The sequence below is a fragment of the Glycine soja genome, chromosome 11 (genome assembly GCF_004193775.1).
Source record: "Glycine soja cultivar W05 chromosome 11, ASM419377v2, whole genome shotgun sequence".
Classification (NCBI taxonomy): Eukaryota; Viridiplantae; Streptophyta; class Magnoliopsida; order Fabales; family Fabaceae; genus Glycine; species Glycine soja.
The window spans coordinates 2,616,381-2,634,696 of NC_041012.1; the positions used below are offsets into that span (position 1 = coordinate 2,616,381).

At 29.6% G+C, this 18,316-nt stretch overlaps 2 protein-coding genes across 10 annotated transcripts; both read right to left on the reverse strand.

Annotated features, from left to right (window-relative positions):
* Window positions 1-7,684: 7,684 nt before the first annotated feature.
* On the reverse strand, window positions 7,685-13,601 carry LOC114377410. 9 transcript variants are annotated; one of them, XM_028335897.1, is made up of 9 exons: window positions 13,243-13,591; window positions 12,478-12,751; window positions 12,394-12,414; window positions 12,244-12,297; window positions 10,719-10,755; window positions 9,673-9,736; window positions 9,436-9,474; window positions 9,030-9,152; window positions 7,685-8,279 (listed from the first exon to the last, which is right to left on the reverse strand). In XM_028335897.1, coding segments are annotated over exons 2-9 (420 nt in total). In that variant the 5' UTR covers window positions 12,559-12,751; window positions 13,243-13,591; the 3' UTR covers window positions 7,685-8,278. The 9 variants fall into 9 exon arrangements, 3 of the variants coding, with proteins under 3 accessions (XP_028191698.1, XP_028191696.1, XP_028191699.1); XM_028335895.1 differs by lacking the exon at window positions 7,685-8,279 and adding an exon at window positions 8,832-8,923 and having other exon boundaries at window positions 13,243-13,592; XR_003659072.1 differs by lacking the exons at window positions 7,685-8,279; window positions 12,394-12,414 and adding an exon at window positions 11,383-11,455 and having other exon boundaries at window positions 9,116-9,152; window positions 10,693-10,755; window positions 12,478-12,528; window positions 12,671-12,751; window positions 13,243-13,599.
* Window positions 13,602-16,802: 3,201 nt separating this feature from the next.
* LOC114376030 lies at window positions 16,803-18,274 on the reverse strand. The gene is made up of 3 exons (XM_028333930.1): window positions 18,088-18,274; window positions 17,376-17,997; window positions 16,803-17,210 (listed from the first exon to the last, which is right to left on the reverse strand). The coding sequence occupies exons 1-3, from the start codon at window positions 18,262-18,264 to the stop codon at window positions 17,095-17,097; spliced, it is 915 nt and encodes a 304-aa protein (XP_028189731.1). The 5' UTR covers window positions 18,265-18,274; the 3' UTR covers window positions 16,803-17,094.
* Window positions 18,275-18,316: the final 42 nt, after the last annotated feature.

Here is an 18,316-nt window from a genome sequence, read left to right on the forward strand (position 1 = left end):
ATAAAATAGTTAATAAATTTCTATTTATTTGAATGACTAAAATAATTTAATAGTGTATACTAAACATATTCATTAATTAGCTAATACTTTAAGGTAAATATTAGAAATTTTCAATTTCAAGTTTCTAAATTAACTTTTAATAATGTTTTTAATCATTAATGAACTTGATTTTGCATATTTAAATAAATCACAACTTCTTATTGTTCACTTTATGCATCAAATATTAATATTATTATTAAATAGTATTTTATGAAATAAAATAAAGCTTTAAAACAAAACAATGATATAAAAAAACAATAAAGAATTTTATTGACCACAAAATTTATATTCTTAGTTAACATTTCACAATTATCTCAACTTAACCCCAAAACTTAAATTTCATCTCGCCAAAATCCCTAATCTTCACATTATCAAAAAAATTTAATTCTCAAAATCAGCAACTTTAATTTAATTTGAATAATAATAATAATGTAAGACATATAAAATAAGTTAACGGTTAATGTTTAATTTTTTAAAAAAAGATTCAGATAATAAATTTTAAAAAATTTAAAAAACTTTAATAATAAAATAAAAGCCAATTTAATAAAATAAAAAAAAATAAGAGGACTCTTTTTACCATTAAACCTTCCTTAAAAAGAGATGGAGAAACTTTATAAAAGAAGAACTCTAAAAGGAATCGATAACTTATTCTTGTATTTTATTTACAGTGTCATTTTTGTTAAAAGAAAGAAAAAACTTTTTGGCTGAAATACGACGTCTTGTCAATTGTCATCAGGCACCCAATAATAGAAACTCACTGTTTGACGACAATTCAATTATGGGCCCAATCTTTTCTCCTTGGGTCCGTTCATCACGTGATTCGCGCGTGAACTCCGGACCCTGACGTTCATTCATTCGCACTGTGTTTCGACTTTGGAGATATATGCGGAGATGGATCAAATTACCAACTAGCCCTGCTTTGTCCTTTCTATGATTGGAATTGGATGCTTCTGCCCCTGAAATTTAATTATTTCTGTAATTTCGATGTGTATGGAATGATTTTCACATTAATTAATTATACAGTAAATTATTTGTATTATAAATTTATTGATTTTTATAAATAAAAAATTAAAACCTGTATTTATTGTAATTACTAATTAAATGATAGTGTATATTTTTAAATTATTAATATATAAAATTATAATCTTAATTAATACTGCATTTTTACGGGTAAAAACAAGAGGAATGAAATACACCTTTGATGAATTTTCTATTTCAGGTGTTTAAAAATTTAAATATTTTTTATAGCATAAAAATATTCATAAAAAATTAAAAATTTTAAATTATTATGAATTTTTTTAACTATTTATTTTTGAGTGTAGTCTCTTTTACAACTTTTCAACTAAAGAAGCTTTTTATTTTTATTTATCTATACAATATTTTTTTTCTATTCTATTCCTTTTTAACATCTTAATTTTTTTTTATTTCACTCCTCGTCTATTTGAATATTTGTTAAATGAAAATTATCAAAAAATATTATTGAAAGATCTAAAATTATGAGATGAAAATTAAACTGGGATCTATATTGGGGTTTATTGATTTTGGTGTTAAAATGATTGGTTGTGGTTGTGGACAATTTCAGTGGTTTATTTCTCTAACTGGTGGGACCCCGCTCACGCGCGCGGACACACCCAAACTGATTAGACTCTTCACACGTCTTCGTTCGTAAGAATCTGGTTTCGATTTAATCTGTCCAACCAATCACACTACATCTGTCAGTTACTATTGTCACAGCCATGATAAATTATTGACTCTTCTTTAGAATTCTACTTCTTGTACTATCCTTCCATTTCCAAATTATATACACTAGTCCTACCATTCCTACGCTAGCCAGGGTAATCAATTTATTTCAAATAAAAATATGATATTCATATAATAAAATATGTTTTTCATCCGTAATTTATCTTATTGTTCTTTTCATTTTTTATTTATTTTATATATAAGAACTATTATATATTTTTTTATGAATGTAAAAAACTCATCCATATGTAAGTTACTTCTTAGAATAATCATGAGATGTGATGATTTTTTTTTAGGATGTGTTCTTTTAAGAAAAAAAATTAGAAGTAGACATGAAAATAAACAGGACTCACAGTTTAATATTTTTTTAATTTAATTTTTTTATCTTAATTTACCTCCTTTCAACTCTATCCAACTAATCTTTCGAATAACTATGACATGCGATGAATTCTTAAGAGTAACTATGACATGAAAAAACTTTCCTCTTAAATCTTTTTCTTTCCTGGAATCCAACACAATGAAAATCATGATTGGAATATAATAGGGACTTTCATACTCCAATTTCATCAACTACACTAATCACAATGCAATCCTGCAACTCAATTTCATCTTATTCTTATTTTAACTTATGGTATGTTTATTTTAAAGGAGATAAATAATATATAAAAAGTATATTTTATTCCGTAAGATTCACACTTCTTACGTTCTATTTTAATTATAAAAAATCTCTTTTATTTTTCACTTCTAAAAATACACTTGGAACTCTGCATAATAATGATATGAAATACTAGTCTTAATAAGGAAAAGAAAAAAAAGGTAGTAGTTACTTTGATAAAGAAAGGTCTGATGATCGCGCGTATTTGACATTTTCTTTAAAAATTAGTATTATTGCAATAAAGTCATTATATATAAGCAAATAGGCTAACTAAAATTATATGACATACATAACAAAGACCGAACTTAAGTGGTATTAATTAATTTAATCTTAATTTTAATATATTAATAATTTGTATCTCTAATCACTTTATTGCACATGTGTTGTTTTAAGTATATGATTAGTTTTCGTAAATGGACTCAATATGCATTATCACAATATTAACTGGTACTATTATTCTCTAGCCAAAATATAATAATAATAATATACATAAAGTACAATAACGATTGCTGAAACACTAATTTTAATGAGAAAGATATACTTAATTGATGGGGTCAATAACAGTTATCGAAATAAATTATATCACTTAACTAATGTTACATGAAAAGAATATCATGAATATCTATACTACTATATTCACATTTTGTAATTGATGGGGTCAATAAGGTGTTCTTATCATGACAAAAATGAACAAAAGAGGAGATGAAAGAGAGATAATTAATATGAAAACAATTCAACCATTTTAATAATACAATAATTGTTGTCAAAGAAAGATGTGTAAAATTAATTTTGGCTAACCAAATCACGATAGGGAGCGTCAACTTATATTGTGATCGATGTATATCTCTTAAGGGCTAAAATTTTGTGGTTATTCATCTCATGAAAATATCACAATCTAGTCAGCATCTTCAACGATTATTTATGAACACCAATTACAAGGTTTTTACAAGTATGACTTGTTTATTTAATGGTTATATTCGTTATCAAAGATGATCACGCTTCAACAATTAATAGATTACAGCAACGACCACCCTCCTCTCGCCCTATAATCATTATATAACTTATCACATTATTTTTCTTTTTTGGAAAATAAATTATTGGAGTGGAATAAGTTAAAAAATGGACTAATGGTGTTTATTTTCCCCCTCTCTCTTGGAAACAGATAATGGTGTTTATTTGATAATTGTCTCCCTTCGTACAGAGTTATCTCATCCCTAATTATTACCTCACATTTTCGTACCATAACATAATGATGTGAAGAAAAAACCGATAGGAAGAGTCCATAATAGAGTTTGAATTGAGGTTTAAATATTTTTTTTTTTGTAACGATTTATTTTTTGGCTTCAGATTGGGGTTCTAATATATATGCCATTTCTGTTGCCTAAAAAAAAAAAGGTTTCTCTTATTCAAATCACAAAAAAAAAATCATAAATGTTAAATTCATAATAAATCAAGATTTTTTTTAATTAAGGCAGAAAACTTTGTTAGTTCCATTCATTAATATGCGTCAGACTATTATTTTTTTTTTTACAGAAAAGTTTACTATAAGATTGATAATAAATTCAAAAGTATAGCACTTGAATTTATTCATATGCTTGAAAGTTTACCTATTTAAATTAAAAAAATACTAAGAATACAATATCAATTTCAGATATATAATTTAATACTATAAGATTGGTAATAAGTTCAAAAGTATAGCACTTGAATCTATTGATATTTTTAATACCTATTTAAATTAAAAAAATACTAAGAATACACTATTAATTTCAGATATATAATTTGATTAAATCTAATTAGAATGTAAAAAAACTACTTGAAATAGATGATATTAATATTGTTGAGTTATGAGCAAAGTTAAAATAAAATATTGATGAGTAATCAATCTAGTTAAGTCTTTATTCAATATGTTTCTATCGTATAAAATTTTCTGAGATTTACTAAAAAAAAATATATTTCCTAAAATAATTTTTATAAGTTAAAAAAAATTGTATAACATTTCTAAACGTCATCCATGTTTTGTTTACATTATTTTGAAATTATGTCCTACTCGTTTTATTAGTACTTTGATCCCTTTTTTTATGATTTGACAAGGTTACCTTTAAAATCTTTTTTTACACAAGCTAAATTTAAGTTAATTTTGAATGCACTCTCACATTAAATGTTAGGCGTTCTAAAAAGTTTTTTTTTCTACTATAAATTAATTCTCAAAACTATTTTTTAGAGAACAAGAATGAGAAAAGAAGATGTGAAAGTACAATAACACGAGTAAGAAAAATTTAAAAGTAGGAAAACAAAAAATATAAAACAACTGTTTTAGACAGAGTAGTTATATTTTCTCATCAAAATTTATTAATGATAGACCAAAAACCAAAGGCCTTATTATATTTAATTGTTTAATTAAATATTGAAACAAAGCTAACTGTTTGCATGGTTGCAAAGGCAATGTTCTCCATGTACTTCTCACCTCGAGTTGTGAGTAACCCACATGGATCCTACTTGTCTCGCAAATTTCCATGTCCAACTGGTGCCCATGGACAGCGAAGCACACGTGTACTTTTAGTTATAATTATTCTTATAATTTATTATGATAAAACATCTTTTCACAATTTTTCTATAAAAAAAACTTAGAATATAACCACAATTTTTTTAAAAAATATTTATAAAAGTAAATATTATTAAAAATTAATATTTTTTTATAATTTTTGAAATAATATGTTTTAAAAGAAGTATTTTTAAGAAAAAAATAAGTTTCTCTCGTAAATTATGTATATTAGTTTTTATAAACGTTAAATGAAAGAGTTTGTATAATATGACTAATTTGAAACTAAAAAAAAAACTTAATTTATTTAACATTTTTGATTAAAAAATTATTGAAACAAGAGCATTTTATTGTTTGCTTGATCTGGTCCACGGTCAAACCTGACTTTCCCAGTAATGATGATTATGATTATACCTTTGTGTTTTCTTAGAATGGTAATGAACAGGCTTTTCCCTCAGTCTTTGCCCCCAACACTCCTTAGCTGTCTTAGATTAGACTGTGTGATTCTCCACACGTGCATGTGCGACCACCTTCAACTTGGTTTATTATATTATTGTAATGTATGCAAGCTTAGCATTTTAATTAAAGACGTACGTGGCCATGTGACCGCCTGAGCTGGTTATCATGTGATTAACGGTTTAATGAATCATTTAATTGGTTGGGTTATATCGTTAATCGATGATTCGGCTCCTATTGCTTTGCACGTGCGGGGGGGCTCTTTCTTTTCTCGTACCGTGGAATGGAATTATACAAAACGTACGTGTGCTCCATAATACCCACCGTTAATTATGCTAAAAAGCCTTACACATGAGCACGGGCTGAAGGTTATAATCGGAAACAACGTGATCGATCGAATGGATTCGGTCCTTGCAGATGCTAAGCATTTTAAAAAATGGAGCAAGTAGCAGAGAATATGCATTATGGCACATGATGGTGTAATGATTATTTATAAATTTCATGATCTCGAAGTTGATTTCTTTACTATTTGTTGTTGGCTTGCATTAATCCAATCATTTCGCTTGCTGATTCTTCAAATGATGAAAGGTTTCAAAGTAATTATAATGAAGCATGAAACAATGATTAGTATATTCTATACGAATTCCTTTTCCCATCTCTAAGATTTATTTTCTTTCAGTTTCATTGAACTACTCTTCAAATTCAACGATCAAAGATGATCCACAGGCCCACATGAAATTAATTACTACTAGTTAACAAAGATAGGTGCCTTGTTGTGAGCATGATAGGGCCACCCTGTTGCTTTAAATAAAGCATAAACAGGTAGTCTATTTGCAGGTGTGTCCCCCTACTGTCCAGATTAGTGAGCAATTAGGGAAGCTTTTTGTTGGTGCAAAACGTGGTCTACTTGCATTACCATATCATAAATATATAGATTGGGTCTCAATTCCTTATTATTTGCTTTACAAAAACTTCTGCTGGGAAGTCAGAGTGATCCGTATAATATTTATTATTATTAAATAATAATATCGCTATCGGTGTAAAATCATTTCTGGGACGTGTTAAATACATTTTGGAACATTTATCTATTAGAATAGCAATATGTTTGGAAAATTAGTTCACGAAAGATTTTTTTAAAGAAAATATTAAAAATACAAAAAAGGTGTTCGTTTGACAATTACGAAAATAGCATAATTTGCCATGTTATATGACGAATGGAAAGGAAAAGCTATCGAATGAAAATGGGCCAAACTAAGAAAAGCATCCAAACAAATTGGGCTTCAGCATGTGAACAATTAAATAAATAAATAAAAATTAAAAGAACCGAGGGACGTGTGATGCTTGCCGGTCCGAAGTTGTAATAATGTGTTTGAAAGAGTGTTGACAAAATTAATTTTAAACGAAGAAATTGATTTTATAGTGATGTGATTTATGTTTAGATATTTTTATTATAAAAATAAGTTAGTAATAAAATTTAGTGTAAATTATTTGATCTAACGTTGAATCTACCTAAAGTTGTATTAGCTTAAAACTAATTATGAAATTAAAATCAATTATTTAACGTGAAATCAAACTTAGCTAAAATCATGTTGGCTGGTATTTTGACGTGATTATGAAGAATGAAACATGTTCTTAACAAAGCTTAGGGTGATGCTGGGTCATTGAGGCAGAGACACTGGAGCATTTGATTGTCATTAGAACAATGTTTTCCCTTTTCTTTTCTTTTCAGAATATGAAATGCAAAATAAGAAAATGATTAGCTACATGGATTGGCAAGCAACAAAGAAGCATAAGCAATCACATTCAAGTTCAACAAAAGCGAGTTTAAGTTGCCACTCTCTAGTCTTCAAAGTGATTTTCAGGTTGACGGGCAAAATGAGAGCATTTTTCAAGGTTTCCGTCAGCAGGAGATAGCATATATTGGTGAAAGAGAAAAAAAAAGCATGGAAATCTGTTGCCCACACTCTTGGGAGCACCATACTGCAATCAACAAAAGTGGAATTGGAATGCAGACAAAATACCTACCTCGTTCTCTCCTCTATTGAGTCACAAATAAAAATGAATAATTTGATTTTTTATTGTTTTTTTTATTTTTTTATTCTCCATTTTTTTCTTCTTTCTTTTTTGAATCGGGTCACACAAGTATCAGCTATGTTTTTTTCTTCTCATTTTATGTTCGCCCATACTATATTAGAAGATCATAACATATTTATAAAGAAAAGTTTGAAAGGAAAGAAAATAAAGTTAAAATCAGGTAGAATGAAATGAAATAAATAAAATAGAGAGAAGTCAAACAAAACTAGGTGTTCACAACTATTCACAAAAAAAAAGAAGATAATATTCATGGAGAAAATAGAACCTAAGCCTTCCAAGTGAAGCATTTTGATATTTATCAACTAAAATAATATCAGCATATATTACTGTTTTGCTATATCCATCTAATTTGATAAATCTTTTGATCAGTCCAGACACATGTAATGTGATTGTTTCCTTTATATAGATTCCTCTTCATGAATGCCAATCAATTCACCAAGGAAAGTCTTGAATGGTGTAGACCACCAATATGACAATGATCCATCAAGGAATGGAGTGGTTGATGGTTCTGCCTCCTCCTTTTGAGATTGCTCCATCATATTACTTGAATAACTTTCTGATTAACTCCTCGCATCCTGAACCTAGCCTTGTTGATGCTATCTTCTACGGATGTTTGATCCTTCAAATATGGCACTACAAGCTTTTCATATCCTCCTGGGATATTCCAAGATGATTTCCTGGAACACTAATGAAGTGAACTTTTCCATCTTCATCTAGAGTTCTTAAGCCTATCCAATCCTCAATTTAGAGTTCTGTCTGTGAAGCAGATCAATAGAGAAAAACAAAATCAATAGGTGTATTATAGCAAGAAACCTTTCACCAAAGTTTATATTTTAATGTTCCGTAGAACTGTTATTTGTTTTTCAAAGGCATCGGCTAACTTTTTTGCTTATTTGATGTATTATGACTTCCAAGTTCCAAGTACATGATGTAAAAAATCAAAGCATAAGAAATACATTGTATCACACTGATTTGTTATCTCATATGCCAAAGCCTTTAACAATATGCTTAGAAAATAAGAATAATGTGTCAGAACTAATAGAGTATAGTTTTAGTTACGACAGTCAATTGTTAGACCCTACCAGTCAATGTTACATCACACTGTAGTGGTTTAAAGCTACCAATAAACAGTAACTAATGCTAAGAATTCCATATTAAGAAAATTTTCATATTTATGACCTTAATAGGTAATAGAAGCTTAAGGAGGCAACTCCATTGATATCATTTAATAAATGCAAAGGAAAAGCCGGAGTAAGAAAAGTTTTATCACAGGAAAAGATCTACCCGAGTCGAATTGGGGATCATATCGATTGTGGTGGTAAAACGGGCTTGAAGTAGCCATCTGGGTAATATCCAAACCAGGAAGTTTCCCTTGGTATTAAAACAGTGTCGTGCTCTAACTGTTAAATGTATAAAATAAGATGACAAATATATAAGTTTTCCTCATGAAATCAACTAGCAATATTCTATTCATATTATCAACAAAAATACCTTTAGAGGACTTACCATGATAAGTACCAAATTCTGCAAGCTACTAAATCTTTCCTTGTAAGTGGAATTTCTCTTATCTGGTATTTCATTGTTAAGCACTGGAAGAAATCTACAGTTCTCCAAATAATCAGGTATGGCCTGAAATCAAATTGTATATCAATGTCAAGGTTGAGCATATTGAAAGAAAATGAATAAGTAAGATATATGAATAATGATTATTATATAATTGAACAGTGAGTGGAAGAAGAAAAAAACAAGCTCAACAGTTTACTGCATCGCAGAAAAATATATTTCAAATTGAAAACTAAATAAAGTAACTACCAAGAAACGAGTTTTTATTACTCAATTTACACTCTTTAGATAAATAAGTCATCGATTATTACAAAATTTCTTTTGAATTATTTAACAAAGAGTAACTCACGTTCGGTAATTTAAGATATCCACTAGGAGCCAAGTGTTCCTGCAATATTTTAAAATCGAGGTACGTCAGAGACAATAAAGTGTGCATGAAAATTAATCCCAAGTGCCAATATAATGAGACAATAAGTAAAGTGCACCCTAACATGTTACAAGAGGAAAAAAAAAGGAAAAATTGAAAAACTAAAAGAAAGTAGAGATCTAACAAAAGAGAAAACAAATAGAAAGTGGAAATGAATACTTGAATATAGCTACTGTAAACCTCTCCCTTGATGAGGGTGTCTGCAAGAACACAGAAGATACCTCTGTTGAAACAAAACACCATTCAAAAACATTAGAACTAGGCAAAATAGAATTTTAATATGGATTGAATTCTTCTAATTTGTTCTTTTGCACATATTGGCACCATGACCAATATATCAAAAATTAAAGATACCAATAAAACACACACACACACACAAAAAGATCTTGTTACATTTTAAAAAAAGCAATCAGTTTTTTCCATCATCAATTTAGAGTGGACAAAGTTAAGTAAGCTATGGCAAATGTTTCAATGTGAGGTATCCTAAGATGACTAAGTTCTATTGTATGGAAAAGATGTGGGTGAAGTGGGGAAAGTCCTGCATAGGCATGATAGGAGGTGTGACCTCATGAGACGACCTGTTGCACACATAGCAGCAAGAGAATGTTGGAAGAGAGTAAGGATTTGGGTATAAAGAGAGGGCATGTAAACAGAAAAGTGGGGGAAGAATGGGTTGGTAAAGGGTGGGAAAGAACCAAGCCTCTTGAATTTGGGAAGAGATCTCCCCAAGAAAGAAAAAAAAAAGCTTGAGAATCTCAAATGTAAAATCTGACCATTAATTCTTTTACAACTTCACTTTACATTAATAAAATTGATTGAAGGGCTAGCATCTCATCCAGTGGTAATGTCATTGGAGAGAATTCATTCCCCACAAATTTCCTAGGTTACCTGACTTACCTTCTATTTTATTTCTTGCTTGAGTTTTACACTTATCTTTGTTTGTAGTCATTATTGCTACTATTTCCTTAGAAGTTTAGTAAATAATACAGATACTCAGCATTCGATTCCAATTCTAACATTTAGAGTAATATTCTTTGTATCCCTCGGGACCTTCGTATGAAATAATTGGTGTGGTGACTGATTCAATTGGTGTCAACACAAAGAAAATTGATAATATAGCATGTGGTATTTCCAAAATCTATACAAGGCACCATGCTGGAAAGCCACAATGGTACTCACACCACATATGGGAACTGAAGCAGTACCAGTGTGAGGGCCTCCTAAAGAGATAAAGTTTTTAACCTGTTCCAAAAATAAGAAAGAAGAAAATCCCATCAATAAGTCGGCAAAGATTGGGATTTAGAGAGACTAAATACACAGAAGAACAATACAGAGAGAGAGCGAGCGAAGAATACTCACACAGATGCAAGAAAGAAGAGCAGAACAATAAGAAGGAACTAAATTGATATTTTTCAAAGCACATGAATAGCATTTACATTTCTTATATCAATTTAAAGAATCATTTCCATTTCTATGATCATAATAAGAAACAATGAAGGATGAAACTACATATTTTAAAACAAAAAAGCTACAATGGTAAATGGAAAAATGCATGTACATGTATAACAAACTATGAATTTGTCAGAGTTAACTCTCTTAATTTTCTTGGTACTGGTAACTTTTTTTCTTTGAAGTGAATCCTTCACTTGAAAACAGACATGGAGCAAAATCCAATAATTTCAGTTATTTCCTCTCAATTATGGGTGAGACTTCCAAGTTCCAAGTTAATAATTCCCAGAAATCGTTATTCTCTAGTGTATTTCCAATTACTTAGCTATGAATATGTAATTATGTATAAATAAAATTAGCAATTGAATATGTAGAAACATAGATAGAGCAACAAGTTAAAAATTAGAAAAGGAATTGTACGTGTAAAATTATAGATTCTTATAGGAGGTCCTCCTTCACAAAATTCCACAATGCCTCGACCAATTAAATTTCCCTGTAAGATGAGAAATTAAAAAAGTAAAGCACAAAAGATAAAAAATATATATAAAAAAGAAGCATACGTAAGATGAATTATGTAATTAAGTAATCAATTAACATTTTTTGCACTTGAAAAAAAAGATAGAAATTTGGAGATTCATCATCTGCCACAATAGGCCAACAGTATATGACCCCTCTTTTCAGTAAAATAAGTAACTAAATGATGTGAAGTGTATAATACGTTAAAATATACATAAGCAAAAGGAATAAAGCGAAGATATCATGACCAATCACCATATATTTTGCCAAGGAGACTTGGCTTATTCAAGTCTTTAAGCTGACAATAAATGGAATTTTTCATAAAGCAAGCCTTAAGAACAGACACGATTATGTCAAGGTTGTAACTACAAGGGCTTGAAGGATTGCAGCCACTAAAAGAAAGAAGAGGAATACAGATAACTGGGTATTCACAAGATCCTTGATGAAGCTGAATGGTGACCAACATAATGTATATAACTTCGCTGATAACTTTGAAATTTAATAAATCGTAAGAAACTTTATTCAACATCAGTTTTATCACAAATGAACATATATAGTTCTGCCAGCATAATTTTCCTACCTTGTTGTCGCCATCTAATAGTTTTTTTTTAAAATTGTAATGATCAAATACTTTCTAATAGAGCAATAACCAGCACACAATTGCATTAATAACAACCAAATTCTCATCCCACTAGGACCCACTTGCACTCTAAAGAATAAAAATAATGAGCAAAAATGAAGAAAATCCTAATTCTCATGCTTTACCTGGGAAAGTCCAACAATATTGTATCCTTCCTTCAATTCTTTCACTTGCTTCACCTGTACATGGTGGGAAATGGAGTAGCAAGTTTAAATTCAAAAGCCTAGTATGAAATGTGACCAATTATCACAAGACAGCAGCATTCCTTTTATCACCTTTTCACAGACAATCTCAGCCTTCAGACATGTAAGAAAAAAAAGTTAGAAATAGTCAATATGGACAATACCTGACCTATTTACCTGCTCTTTCAAAGGCTTAAACCATGAATCCCATGATCCATTTCCAACCGGCTGAAGAAATAGGGAAACTTTATTAGTCATGAAAACAACATTACAGGCTCTACTTTCAGAGGATAAAATGTTAACAAAGGCTGGGGAAAACAAATGAAAAGAATTTCTTTGTACACGCTAAGAAAATTAATATAAAAGTTACAATATCCTTCAGCACCAGAGAAGCTGCTCAGTTGCTGTGTGAATTTTTTCACTCCACGGTTAGAGCACTGATCCCCAATTCCTGCCATCAAGAATCATTATAATCTATAATTCTACTAATAAATATGGCAAACCAAAAAAACAGAATTCAAGTACTGCCAGACGATTTAGAGTTCCAAAAAATTCCAAAATATTAAGTGGATGGAAATTACGGATTAAAACATGCTGGATCCATATAAAATTGGAAGCAGAGATGGCAGCAGATAGTGAATCAGATCACCCTAATACTTTTGGTAATTTGTAGTCTACAACAATTGATTAATTACAAATAGAGTGGAAAAAGACAGTACAGTGAAAAAAGAAACATTTTTTAAAAATATCTGGTGATCAATTAGCATCTCAAGGCAAGCAAGAGCAAGACACTTTCCTCAACCCCATCAAACAAGGACATAACATGAAATGAAAATCTAAAAAAAAAAAAAAAAACATAATTGGAGTCACTAGTAAGTATTAGAGAAAAGCAACAAGATTATACTGGTTGTTGGAAAACAAAAAAAGAGAAAATGAAATTACCATGAATAACAATGAAGGGTATTGAGTGTGAGACGGAGAAGATGAAGAGAAAGGATAGTGAAGGAAGAGCCATAACATAACCGTAGGAACAGAACAAGTTTGAGTTTCTGTTAAGATTAAGGAAAGGAAGGTGGGTATGGTACTATGGTCTGTTACTGCTATGGTAGTCAAGGCTACCAGCAACTGTTAACTTGTTGGGTTCGGATTGGTGGCGTGGCACACGAGACAATAAAAGAGTGGTGCAAGGACGTTTGAAAAAGGGAACTTATGAAATTTCCATTTATTTGAAAAAGGGAAAGCTCTTGTTTAATGCGGTGGAATGGAGAGATAACAAGGACGTTTGTACGATTCATAGATGATAGGTCACTAGCACACGACTACGTGCTGCTATTTTACACTCATTTGCTTGACTTATCAAGGAGTACCATGAAAAAAACAGCATCAACGGGGAGGTAGTCTCAATGTGAATATGAATGAATTAGTTAAGCGAATTAAAATTAATAACTAATATTTTTAACATATTAGTTAAAAAATTAAAAAAAAAATTGTTAAAATATATAAAAATATGTTGTATATAACTTTTTTTTACATTTTTATATCATCTTTATAATAAATATTTTTTCTTTTAATTTTTTTAACAAATGTCCTTAATTAATAAGATCATTGATCCAAGACAAATAAATAATTTATGGATGCTTGTCTAAGTTCATTTTTATTTCAGTCACAAACTTGTATGATTAGGTAATAAATATGACATTTAATAATCAAATCGTGAAGAGAAACATTCTAAACTAACCTAAAAAATTTCAAAATCTATTATATTAAATTTTGGCAAATATCTTATATAATTTAGGTTATATTTAGTAAGACATTTTAATTAATTTTTAACTTTTTTTATTAGCCAAAAAATTCATTGGGTTGTTCAGTAAGCAAGTGTTTTTTTAATAATTTCAAGTATTTTTTTAAAACACTTCTTCAAGCAACATTTTTTTAAAATGTTAGCTTTTAACTGTTTATATTATCATTCACTCTTATCTTCTATACATTTATTCATTTTTCTTGTTACATTTTTTAAAAATAAATTATAATTTTATTATTTTTCTATTATTTTACACTTTTCAACTACTTTAATACCTAATTTATCAAAAAATTATAATTTAATAAATTAATTTTTCAATTTCCAAGTTAGTTTTTTAACTTGTGTTGCAAAATATAACATTAACATTTAATTCACTTTTCTGAAATTATGTTTAATTTCAAAATTCAATACTAGACTTTGAAAGTCAAACTTAGATTTGAGTTAACAATTTATAATTAATAGTAATAATAAAGAAATAATAGTTATTAGTATGTCTGAAATTAAAGGTCGATACAAAATGTCTCAAAAATAAAGTTATCAATTTCTTATGTAGTTCTCAAACAAAGATTAACTATAAATAATATTTAATTCCTCACATCAATTATAAAAGAGAGAATAATAAAGTCATTTGATTACAAATTTAAATATTTATAGCCATTAAAATAACAATAATATATTATAAAAGGAAAAATATTAGCAAAGGAAGAAACAAATTGAATGTTTTATTTTAAAAAGAAAAGATGTAATTATTTCAATGATGAAAACTATAAAAGAAAAATAGTATTTATAGAAAATAGTATCTTTGTTTAAAAAGAGAAAAAAAAAATATTTTTGTATTGAATACTATAAAGAAAAGAGAATAAAACATACCGTCAAGAAATAGAACAAAATAGATAATTAATATTTAAAAACTATAATTTCTATAATCAAAGTCTTTTAATAAAAAAATAATTTAATATTAAAATATTAAGTTATATATTAAAAATTTAGAATTAACAAAAAAAAAAGGGATGAAGGCCCCCTCTAATACAAGTAGGTCTCCCATCATTCCCAAAAAAAACATGAAAAATGCATAAAAAAATAACCATAAGTAAGAGTGAAAATGAGCTAGGTCGAGTCCTAACTAAGTTTAACTTGACTTGTCTTATATGTTTATAGTTAAAGTCTAGGCATGTTATTATTTATGAGCCTATTTTTAGGTCTAAGTTCGGCATTTATAAAAGTCCATCAATCCATTTAAAGGTCTATTTCATATTAAAAAGTGTAAAAATATTATTATTTTAAACAAAACCAAAGATTTTCATTAAAAAATAATAAGATGATTTAAAACCACAAAATATGAGTAAAATTTGCATTATACGGAACATGTTACTAAAGTCTTTTTTAAGTCTCACAACAAATAAATAGTTTATATTCCTGTTACCCATTTATATTACATTAATTAAAACGATTTAAATCATCAAACTATTAAAATAATTTTTTTAATTTAAATAAAATAATTATAATATTATATATCATATTAATAATAATAATTTTATTATAACATATTATTGTTAAATGGATTAGTCTATTAGGTTTATAGGCTTTTCTTAAGACATGTGTCTTGACCTATATAACTAAATATATATATATATTTTTTTTAAAAATTAAACTTGACCTATTTTCTAAATAAGTTAGATTAAATCAGACCGTAAAGAGACCGAGTCATAAGTCCTGACGGACGGTCCAGCCTTCTTTCACCCTACCCATCACGTAGTCTATTTATTGATGTTTCTAGGGCCCTTTTAATCTTTTTATCTCAAGTCTCTTTTTGTTTTGGGCTTAGGCCAGTCTTGTCAAATAATCGGCCTGCAAAACATATTATCGGTTTTGACTCAATATTCCAACTTCTTAGTTGATCGATCTCATGAAAAGCTGCCTAAATCCTCATTGTCTCAGCATGATACATTGCGTTTGGAAATTTGTTGAAGACTCTGACCTTGTTTGCTGCAAAAACAATTAACTATCCATTTATCTACTTGAAAATTCCCAGTAATAGAAAAAATGTGTTGCACACTATTCTCGCCGAGAGAAATGATAGACTCTAGTCTCTACTCTCTAGTTCTTGGGTCTCAGAATGTCTAAAGTTGATCTTGAAGACTCCAGAATGTACAACTTGTCTTAGGTTTGTCTTCTAAGGCATATTTAAATGAGACTCTGATAACGAATGAAAAAAAAAATCAAGGAATCTCCTCCTGAAATCTTAGGCTAAAAATAAAATTATGGAAAATGATTTATAATCGAAAGAGTATGTTAATGGCACTATTTTCATAATAAACGTAACTCTAATCTGAGTTAACATGTAATGACTCCCTTAGGATCATCCAGACGTAGCCAGGGCCCAGGGGTCATTATCAACACATAACATTCGCGTCTACATTAACACGATTCCCTTTACCAACCTCGGTCTATTTGTTTCATTGTTAATGATCCACAAAGGTAACCCCTAACTTAAGTATAATTTGACTTCCATTATGAGCATTCTCATTGGGTGTAGTGTAGTCTAATCTTCTTGTTTGCTTTTGGTATTTTAAAACAAAATATGGAATTCTTGGTGTGAATTTTATTTATATTCGATTCGATGTATGTTTACAAAATACAAAACAAAACAGAACATGATGGTTATAAGTGATACATTTTAGTTTACTATAAAGATTAAAGATAAGAAACTATTCTATTATTTACTTGCGCAAAAACTCTACTTGCCTGCTTTTCCTCGCTAGTAATATTATATAACAACTTAACAAATTCAATATTCATATACTCACTAGGTTTCACCTAACGTGAGATAAGAAGAAAACATATTTAAGTGAAAAATGTAACAGGTAACGTCATGTTACAGGAAAAGAGGGAGAAAAAACACAAAGTAGAGGTAGAAGAGAAATATAAGTATTACGTAACTATAGGAATGTTGTTGAAAAAGCCTATCTATTACTGTTGAGCTAGAAATCCGTCTAGCTCTGCAATAACTGTTCTTCTTTCTGATGGAGATTCCTCGTGGCACCACGAACCTTTATGCTTATAAGCAATAGCATGGCCATCACGAAAACACAGATGCTAAAGCCTATAACTGCACAACATCGTTAAGAAAATTGTAAAGTGAACCACCAACAATCTAAATATTTACAAAAAAGAATTACTAATGTAATCTAAAGAAACAGTAATATCAAAAACCATCCAAAGGTCCAATCTAAATTTCCAACAAGGGAAAAGCAAGAAAAAGAAATTAATTTACCTATATTACGCGATTTGTGGGAACTTCTATTCAGGTTTACTGCTTCGTTGCCTTCAAGTTCACGCAAGTGCCATGTTAATCTAAGACCAAGACTTTTGTCTGAGAGATAAGGGCTATACGCAAAAGGAATGGCTACGGTTTTGACTCCTTCACATGAACCCGGCACAGGCACAGCAGGGTCAACTGTGTACACATGATAGCTCGAAGCACTTAAACACGGAACCTCCACGAAAGGACGTGGAAGGGTGGTGGAGCAATTGAGGTACGTGTAGTTTTTCAGAACATAAAAATAGTGGAACGGTGTGAGGGAGAGGTTGAGGTTGAGAAAGACACGATGGGCACAGTTGTTGGGGTCAAGGAGGTGAATGTTTTTGGTGTCATAGGAAATGGACTTAACTACCAAATTCCCATAAGATGGAAAGTGGATAGTGGTGAGGTTGTCTTTGCAAAGAAGCTCAAAACCAGAAAGGGCATCATTCTGTTGTTGCTGCTGACCTTTTATCTGATATGGATAGTGGATTTCAGGGCCTGCATCTCCGCACTTTGTTGAATAGGTCACCTTACTTTGGAAGCAGAAAACACACAAGAGGAAGAGGAAGATGAATGCATCCATCTTTTGGGACTGCAGAGGATGCAATGCAAGGTCAAGTCTCCCAGGGCAATAGAATATATGAGGCGTTTTATTTTTTCCAAGTTAATAATAATTAGATACCTGTTTGGTGGGGGACGAAGACCAAGAATAAAATATGAATCTAGTATTTGTTAAGAAACTTGAGCCGCCTAGACTAGAAGAATTTTGCAAAAAGCATTTAAAGACTTGGTTTCTAGCAGGCTTCAACAAGCTTCGGGTCATAAAGCAGTAGCGTCTGATGGGGGATAATGGTAACATAACATGAGCAATTTTTGTAAAGGCAAAAAACAGATAGAATAAACTTTTCAAA